Source organism: Haliotis cracherodii, unplaced genomic scaffold, assembly GCF_022045235.1.
Source record: "Haliotis cracherodii isolate W230 unplaced genomic scaffold, xgHalCrac1.p SCAF_12, whole genome shotgun sequence".
In the NCBI taxonomy this organism is placed as follows: Eukaryota; Metazoa; Mollusca; class Gastropoda; order Lepetellida; family Haliotidae; genus Haliotis; species Haliotis cracherodii.
This window is the reverse complement of record NW_027266267.1, coordinates 24,306,832-24,316,871: the sequence shown is the minus strand read 5'-3', so window position 1 is coordinate 24,316,871 and position 10,040 is coordinate 24,306,832. Positions and strand designations below refer to the sequence as shown.

Below are 10,040 nucleotides of genomic sequence, written 5' to 3'. Positions count from 1 at the left end.
GAAGGGTTGAAACATTATTAATAAAAAAAATTATACAAAAACACGTATGCATGTTATATATTTCCGTTACATGGAATTAAAGCAACAAATATATTTATGAAGAAAACTGAATTAATTTGATAAAAATATATAGATATTGAAATAAGTAATAAAGTATAGAGCTATCTTTGAATTTGAGTATAAAGAACATGTGCAAAATGGTGTGGAAAATAATTAAACATTTTTAATAAATCAAAAGTAAACTTCGATAAAAATATCATTTATAAAATCTTGGAAAAAGTAATTTCAAATTAAAACATACATCACAAATGACAAAGTACACACAATTTTTGGATAGCTACTTCTTTATGTATACTGTAAAGGCGACGTTTCGGAACAGATCATTATACCCCCCCCCCCCCCCCCCCCCCCCCAATCACAACCACGTGCACCACGAGCAGCAGTACCAACAGGTGCACCGCACCACCACCGCACCACCACCTCATCTTTCAGTTGGTCTCTAATACACAAATACAACGACACATTGCGAGTGATTTGTTTTTCTATTGGAAGCCCCGCCCCGAACGTTGCAGCAGCAACAGCAGCAGCTATGTAACACATCAATGTTGCACCAGTCCCGTGACGATTCCGAGTTAGAATTTGTCTTCAGCAACCCATGCTTGTCTTGTGGTCAGGCTCGCTGACTTGGTTGATGCATGTCATCGAATCGCAATTGCGTAGGACGATGCTCAAGATGTCAATAACTGGATTGTCTGGTCCAGACTCTATTATTTACAGACCGCCGTCATATCAATATTGAGGCGTCAATCAATAAACAAACAAACTAGATCCAATGCAAACCGGATAAAGGCTGAGAGCTGTTTATTGTAAACACATAAAGCAGAGGAATGCATATCAAATAAAGTCTGTTGATGCATGAGAAGCTAATCTGTATAACAAGAGTAAATACACAACACGCTCATAGTCCAGCTGACTTTAGTTCATGCAATATTTGCTGGTCAAATAAAAAGAAAGGGATGGGTACACCGCTCTTTGGGCACATAATTCGGGTTTGTTAGCCAAAATTACGTCATCAAATTGTGAGTGTTCAAGATATGAGTGCAAAGAAGATTCAGTTACAGGTTGTTACGAGTGGCCCGGTCGTCTAAGGCGCCGCGATTCGCTGTGCTGACGCTGCGATATGACTGGAATACTGTTAAAAGCGGCGTTAAACCAAACTCACTCACTCACTACAGGTTGTTCATACGTCAGGACGATTAGTATGCTACAAAAATGTGTGTATGTATGTATGTGTGTGTGTGTGTGTGTGTGTGTGTGTGTGTGTGTGTGTGTGTGTTAGCGCGCGTGTGGTTATGCGCGCGCATGCCAGCATCCCTGCACCCAACCCTCCTCCCGGTACTCTGTACGCCTATTTTGTGCCCTAAATTCCGTCCCTTAAAGATATTATTTCTCTCGAATATTTCTTCAGTCGTATTTATAGACATTACTGACGTCAGCCTGGCAACCGGCAACTTTTTGTCATTGCCGTCCCTCGCCATCACCGTAGTGGTTGCCATTATCCTCAAGTGTTAACCTTAACCATTAGTTATGCAGAGTTACGTCCCTTATGTGTGCCAGAAACCTATGATTGTGGGTTCGAATCCCAATTCTCCCTGATTCTGTTTCTAGGTCTGTCAGCACCATGCCTGTGTTCGTGGGTTTCACCGAAAGTGGTAAACGTCTGAGACCCACATCGGGTCGGGTTTTCCCACTAACACCGCTGACACGCCGTGTTATAACTGGAATACTTTTCAAAGCGGCGTTAAACCCAAAGTAGAAAGTAAATTCTGTTTCTACGCTTGTCGGCGCTGTAACCGGCTTGTGAGTTTCACAAGTCAAACGTGTACGACCTTCATCACTGGGGGCTTTCCCCATCCAACTGTCACGCCATGGTATAAATGTTAAAAACGTTTAACCAAACTCACTCACTTGTAAGTGTTCTTGCCATGACATTCAGTTTCAACGGGGGATATAACAATGTCATTAAATTGAGGAACAGCGCAAAAAGCAAGCCATTTCAACAGCTGAACTTTTAAAAGTGGTTTAGGCACAAGCGTCAGTGGCATTGTAATGCTTCCACTTCTGGATAATGGCATACAGTTTGTCTCCTGGAGATTCCGACCAAAAACGTATCGTCACGTCTCGACGACCAAGCAGCCTGAACGACGTCATCAGTTTGCCGTTACGCACGCCGCACTCAAGAATCTTCTTCAAGGCGTCAAGTGCTGCCTCGCTGGGCTCCCGGTTGTTGAAATTGCCGATGAAAACAATTCCTGGTGAAAAAAAAACATATCTGCACGGACTTGTTGTATAACTGACAATATTTGGACAGATAAAATGAATGTGTGTTACGTCTGTAGGCCTATTTATAGGAAGTAAGATTGGGTGAGGTAGCGAAATGGGGTTTAACGTCGCGTCCAAGATATAGCGACATGCAGGCAGGTGTGGCTGCTTGTACTAGTCCGGACAAATGCCGATTTTACAGTGCTAGCCCACTGAGATACCATGCCACAGTTTATCTTAAATACATCTTTACTGACGAGTTTGTTGTTCTTGTTTCAGCCACTTAATGCCGAGCGCCAGGAAGGCTAACAACACGTAACATCTTTAAACGTCTTTTGGTATGACGAGGCCGGGGATCGAACCCCGGGCCTTCCCCTCTCCGGGCGGACGTTCTACCTTTAGACCACGGAGGCGGTCTGACGAAGTAAGAGTGAATGAGGTATGACCGGGAACTCAGGAACACACAAACTCAGCTTGTTCGAAATCGGCGGAACTGGGAGCGCTCGTAAAACGTCTGTCACTTTGGTGAAACAAACGAGCACACAGGCCAAGGATAGTACAAGCGGGTCCCGGCAGGGAAGGGACGCAACCCTGTTCTCACCAGTCATTGCGCCTTAAACTATGAGGTAACTGTCCGGGTATATATTTGGCTATAAGAAACAGTCATTTCTGCTCTCTTATAAAATATATCCTATTTTTTCAAAAAGAGATAAGTGATTCCAATATTAGGTCTAAAAAAATATTTTGATTTGTTTTCGCCGCTTACCGATAGATTTACTATTGCAGCCCCCAGTGTGTGCCCCAACAGCGTCCCAGCCCCTTCCCTCGTACACGTTGCCGTCATCGCCGATGGCGAAGTTGTAGCCGATGTCAGACCAGCCTGCAAATGAACAAACACCATCATCATTTACAAATCACTACTGGTGTGACATGTAGGGCAGGACATATTTTTTACCCGGAAATTTGAACGAAACCCTCTTGGGCTTGCATCGAAATCAATGTTTGTTTGTCTGTTCGTTTGTTTGTTATTTAACGCCGCACCCAGCAATATTCCAGCTATACGACGGCGGTCTGTAAATAATCGAGTCTGGACAAGACGATCCAGTGATTGACATCATGAGCACCGATCTTCGCAGATGGGATACGATGACATGCATCAACCAAGTCAGCGAGTCTGATCATATGACCTCCCGATCCCGTTAGTCGCCTCGTACGACAAGCATAATCGCCTTTTACGGCAAGCATGGGTTGCTGAAGATCTATTCTACCTCGGAGCTTGACGGGTCTCAAAATCAATGTGGTGGATATAGAAGATTAGAACCATTATACATTCATACTAAGTTATGAATTGAGGAGAAGTTAGTTGGGGAGATGACATGAAATTAAATTTAATTAATTTTATTACTTAAATTAGACTCAGTACTTTTATTCTTTTATTTTGGTGGATAGCTGTGTAGATTCCTTACCTGAGCCAAAGAAAACGTCTAAATGGTTTGCTAAGGGTATGTGGTATTTTGTCAAGGACAAAACTGTGTCTTTGTACATGTACATACTATGATATATTCCAATTTAAAACGTCCTAGTTAGAAAACTTGAGAAAACAGTTAGCGTCAGTAAATACATGTGACAACTCTCTCAATGACAAACACAAATATCATGTTTTACGTTTTTAAACTAACACTTTGAGACACCGAAAAGTCAATTATGGTACAAATCTCATACAAGATGGTCCACGCGTGTTGCCGAAAGCGCGTTTTACGATGACAAATAATATCACTCATTTACTTTAATGGCTTCACTCGGGCTTGGTGATCAGCCGGGTAAATAAGTTGTATCATATCAATGACATCCCTTTGTTTCGGACCCGTGAAAATTCCGTGGTAGAATAGGTCTTCAGCAACCCATACATGGCGTAAAAGGCGACTATGCTTGTCGTGAGAGGCGACTAACGGGATCGGGTGGTCAGGCTCGCTGACTTGGTTGATACATGTTATCGATCCCAATTGTATGGATCGATGCTCATGATGTTAATCACTGGATTGTCTGGTCCAGACTCGATTATTTACAGACCGCCGTCATATAGCTGGAATATTGCTGAGTGCGGCATTAAACAACAAACCAAACCAAACCAAACCCTTTGGTTCGTCCACGCTCTCACCGCGTCCATCCAGATGGAAGTTCTGGTAGCTTTGCATTATTTTGACGCAGTCTTCTTTATTGTTGCAACCAGCCGTAGCTCCATGGTGGATGATGACGTAGTCAGGTGTTTTCACCAGAGTCCCGACCCCCAGATGCGCAGGGCGTGCCCCCCATTCGGAACGGGTGATGAGGACTGGACAACCCGCGAGATGACTGTCGGTAAGGCATTCTTTGTGGAAAGTTATCTCCCCCTTCATGATCCAGCCAATCTGAATAGGTTTAACAAATGGATTGATGCTTTTTCATTATTGACACAATTCCCATATCATGTTAGTGAAACGGTAGTGGGACACGTTATTCTGTTATACAGCGATTTACACATCTTACAAGCAAAGGTTAACAGCGACCAATTGCATCCTGGTTCTTATGAGGGTGTCTTAGAAAAGGGGCTGTCATCTGCCCATGCTTGTTCTACCATGTAGCGTCAAGAAACGAAATTCAAGTCTCGGGGTTCCAGATAACTTTTTCAAGCACTGAATATTTACTCACTTTAATTTTGGTATGGACAGTTTTCTTTGGGTATTCACCACATTTTACTCTCTTGGGCCCAGTCTATTTTGTTTTTTTACTCCGAAGAGTAGGTTTGTTAAATGATTCTAGTTGAAATTATTGTTTCAGATGACTTTAACTTTCCAATATTCAACTGTCATTTTGTGTCGAGCAATATTCCAGCAGCTCTAGAGGTGCAACCGAGCATGCTCGTTCTTCAAGGATGTCCAAGAGCGTCATAAGACTCTTGCTCAAAAGTTGTTTCATCAAGGTTACAACATGCAAGGCCTCGTAAGTTCTCAAGGGGCGGTCGGGTAGCCTGGTGGTTTAAGCGTTCGCTCGTCACGCCGAAGACCCGGGTTCGATTCCCGACATGGGTACAATGTGTGAAGCGCATTTCTGGTGTCCCCCGCCGTGATATTGCTGGAATACTGCTAATAGCGGCGTGAAACCATACTCACTCACTCATAACTTCTCAAACAGGTCTATGGTAGACATGCGGAAGACATTTCCAGATTTGACGCATCAGTGACAAAAAATACCCAACAACAGTAGCAATACGAGTGACGAAGGATTGCAGTTTGATTAAAAGCGTGACTGTACAATTAATGAGTTAATAAACACAGTCAATAACATCGTCAGTTACACCTGGACTCCGTACCTTACTCCCGTGTTGAACAGGTACGAATGTTCCGTTAGTGCAGTTGAACATGTCTCCCTGAATTCTTCTGCACTGTCCTGTGGTCAAGGTCGCCAAGGGGACACCACTCGTGTCATGTGATTCATGCACATCTACATCTTCTTTGACACAGACACAGTCAAATGAATCTGAATATCAAACAAGGAATACCATGTAAAGTAATTATAACTGATATACACTGACACAGACTAGCGATAATCGCAGCGCTAAGATACTCGTAAGTCCTATACATTGATACAGACGTGCGATAATCGCAGCGCTAAAATGATCTTTACTCCTATACATTGACACATACTTGAGTTAATCGCCGTGCGAAGATAATCGTAACTCACATACATTAACAAATACTTGCGATAATCGTAAATCCTAAACATTGATAGACGTGCGATAATCGCAGCGCTAAGACAATCGTAACTCCCATTCACTGACACAGACTAGCGATAATCACAGCGTTACGATAATCGTAACTCCCTTCTTTAACACAAACTAGCGATAATCGCAGCGTAACACAGACTAGCGATAATCGCAGCGCTACGATAATCGTAACTCACATACATTAACACATACTTGCGATAATCACAGCGCTAAGATAATGGTAACTCCCCAAATTAACACAGACTAGCGATAATCGCAGCGCTACGATAATCGTAACTCACATACATTAACACATACTTGCGATAATCTCATCGCTAAGATAATCGTAACTCCATACATTAACACATACTTGTGATAATCGCAGCGCTACTATAATCGTAACTCACATACATTAACACATACTTGCGATAATCGCAGCGCTAAGATAATGGTAACTCCCTACATTAACACAGACTAGCGATAATCGCATCGCTAAGATAATCGTAACTCACATACATTAACACATACTTGCGATAATCGCAGCGCTAAGATAATGGTAACTTCCTACATTGACACAGACTAGCGATAATCGCAGCGCTACGATAATCGTAACTCCCCTTCATTAACTCACACTTGCGATAATCGCAGCGCTACGGTAATCGTAACTCCATACATTAACACATACTTGTGATAATCGTAACTCCTACACATTGATAGACGCGCGACGAACTAAGACACATAACAAGGGCGAATCTGGATTCGAACCCATAAACAATGGATCATGGCACGCCAAAGGAAACGAAAGCCTGCACATACCGTAGCAATCTTTAATGTAGATGTCCGAGGTTAGAACCCAGGCGGGCTGGAATATGTAAAAACACAGAACAAACCAGTTAAAATAACCATAATGAGCGTGTATGCATCATACAATGGGCCGGAGGTATTGGCTCTTGTAAAATGTTGGAATGTAGTAATTGGAAGTGAAGCTCATTCTCTACAATTTGTGTGTGTGTGTGTGTGTGTGTGTGTGTGTGTGTGTGTGTGTGTGTGTGTGACGAGCGAACGCTTTAACAATCAAACAGCTTAAAGAAAATGTGAGGTGTAACAACGCCAGGTTTAATACACCAGAATGCAATTGAAAGAAAACTTTCTTTGATCTTGTAAAAAGATTTAACACCGATTCACTTAAGTTTAATGTGCTTGTGAATAATATTCCAAGGTATTTATATTCATCGGCAATATTCATATATTCACCTTTGTATGTCCACTGTTGTCTCAATGCTGTAGGGGGCACGGGTGGCCCAGTCGTGTAAGGCGTCGCGACTCGCTGTGCGTCCCTTGGGCACGCCAGAAACCTATTATTGTGCGTTCGAATCCCGGTTCGCCCCGATTATGTTTCTAGGTTTGTCAGCACCATACCCGTGCTCGGGGGTTTCACCGAAGTGGTAAACGTCTGAGACCTGCATCACTTCGGGCTTTCCTCCCACATTAAGCTGACACGTCGCGATATAACTGGAATACTGTTAAAAGCGGCGTTAAACCCAACTCACTTACTCACTCTCAATACAGTAGGTCCTCCTATTCTAAAAATCATAATATTTGTCTTATCTAAGTTTACTTCAAGTTGACAGATTATCCAGTTGGTCACATTTACTTACCTGGCCGTAGTAGGACACGTTGGCGTAAATTCTGCCGTCGTCGAGGGCTTCCTGATGGCCTTGGTAAGGGAGACAATTCGGAGATTGCAGAAGGCCAAAGTTGTCTTCACTTGATCCGTATTTCATTTCTATTTCAGTATCGACTGATGCGCATGCGCATCTTTTTCCGGCAGTTTTCATACCAAGAGCGAATGTTGCCAAAAGGAGCGAAAAAAGCACGCGAAACATCTGAAACAGGAAAAGCATCAATTATATAAGCAGCAATTCTGTAAACAGCGCTGCTATTGTAAGAAGGAATACACCTATAGTTTCCAGGAAAATACTTTCCGTTGTTAAAATAGTACTTTACTTTTTTCATTGTGTGAGCCGGAACAGATACATAATGTGGGGTGGGGTGGGGTGGGGTGGGGTGGGGTGGGGTGGGGTGGGGTGGGGTGAGGTGAGGTGAGGCGAGGTGAGGTGGGGTTCAACGTCTCGTTCGAGACACAATGTGTGGCAGCTTGTACAGCCTGTTTTACAGCGCTAGCCCATTGAGATGTGTGAGTCTCTTGTTGTTCCTCGTGGGTTTAAATGTGCAAAGTCCATTGCTTATGTCGCTGACGTGAACTTGCTGGAATATGGTTTGAAATATCGACGTAAAACATAGTCTCTCACGTATAAGAAGTCATAGATGTATGTCACTTTGATAACTCCTACGGGCAAGGGTGTGGTACTGCCAGACCCAGCATCGTAATCAAAGAGAGTTGGGATTCGAACCTACGGTCACGGGATCATGGCAATATGTCGCTGTTCTTGCGACTGGGCTACCCCGTGCCTCTCTGCATGTCAGGGATCAGTTTGGCGTGTAGGAATGGGAATATGACAAGTAGAGTAGTAACCAATAATAATTGGTTAATAGTAATAATAATAATTGGTTAATAATAATGATGATGATGATGATGATGATGATGATGATGATGATGATGATATATGTTGAGTGCGTCATGGAAAATGATAAATGTACAAAGTTCTTTCTTTGGCCCTGGCTAACAAAGCTGATCTTGTCCTTATTGGTAAATGCAATGAAATAATTTACAACACCGAATTTTTTGTCCCTCTTGACACTAATGAGATTGACAAGATTCAGGAAAAACATGGCAAATATGCGGACCTCGCTTTCGAAATGTCACGCTTGCATCCCGAGTAGCAAGTTGTCCGACTCCCCATTGTTCTCGGTGCCTTAGGTTTGGTACATGTACCTCCAAATCCGTTGACTGACAGTGAGAGACTACGCGGGTTTGCTACAGCCCTTCTGACAATCTGGGTTATGCAGAAGGCTGCAGTGTTGAGGAGTCTTCACATTCTCCGAAAAGTTCTGGGATGGTCAGACTGGGCAGAGCTTCCTGGTAGAAGTCAAGTCAAGAAAACCAGCCTAACTGTGCCAGGATCACCCAAACCCTCTTTGTTGCATTTTTCAAATAATAATAATAATAATAATAATAATAATAGCAACAACAATAACAAATATAAATAAATAATAATAATAATAATAATAATAATAATAATGATGATGATGATGATGATGATGATGATGATGATGATGATGATGATGATGATGATAATAATAATAATAATAATAATAATAAAAAATATAATACCTTGATGCTCAATAGACCGACACAAACAATCCCGTCCCTGCAGATATGTCGCTGTGGGTGTGGACTGAACAATGTATGATGAGTCCATGGTGGTTATGGGTCTTTATAATCCCTCGACATCCTCATCCTGCAACTGATATTCGGGAACACTATCCTTCATCCTCCCTAACAGCCCCCTGAAAAACACACCGTCGGATCCCACCGTTCCACACCCCACGCGTCCAGCTGCCCTCGCATTAACCGCCATATACGATCTCTTCCTGTATAACCCATCACGGACTCCTGACGTCATAGGATGACAGCCGGCTACTTCCTGTATGTTGATATCCCCACGCTCCACAGAACTGCTGATGAATACGTTCTGACACTGGCTGGTGATACACTGCTGTATATAGGATGTTGTGGTGTTAGCCTTCAGGACACACGTGCGTGATGTCACGATGACCTCCTGGAGGCCGGAGAGGTCGAACAAGATCTCTGGAGGTAACGCTTGCCAAGAAGATATATCAATGGCAATTCACTGTCACGAAGTCACCCTGGAGGCAGAAGAGGGTTTAGATACCTCTTGAGGTAATGATTGCCACGAAAATGCTCAGTGGCAACTGACTGTCACGAAGACACCAAGGATGCAGAAGATAGTGAAGATGATCTCTGGAGGTAATGGTTGCCAAGAAGATATTC

The 10,040-nt window shown here is 43.0% G+C and overlaps 1 protein-coding gene across 1 annotated transcript; it reads right to left on the bottom strand.

Moving 5' to 3' along the window:
* Window positions 1-1,398: 1,398 nt before the first annotated feature.
* LOC139457692 (peptidoglycan-recognition protein SD-like) lies at window positions 1,399-9,588 on the bottom strand. Its single transcript, XM_071239048.1, has 7 exons — window positions 9,360-9,588; window positions 7,723-7,950; window positions 6,881-6,926; window positions 5,672-5,838; window positions 4,481-4,730; window positions 3,089-3,202; window positions 1,399-2,312 (listed from the first exon to the last, which is right to left on the bottom strand). Exons 2-7 carry the CDS (start codon window positions 7,948-7,950, stop codon window positions 2,083-2,085), a joined length of 1,035 nt encoding a protein of 344 aa, XP_071095149.1. The 5' UTR covers window positions 9,360-9,588; the 3' UTR covers window positions 1,399-2,082.
* Window positions 9,589-10,040: the final 452 nt, after the last annotated feature.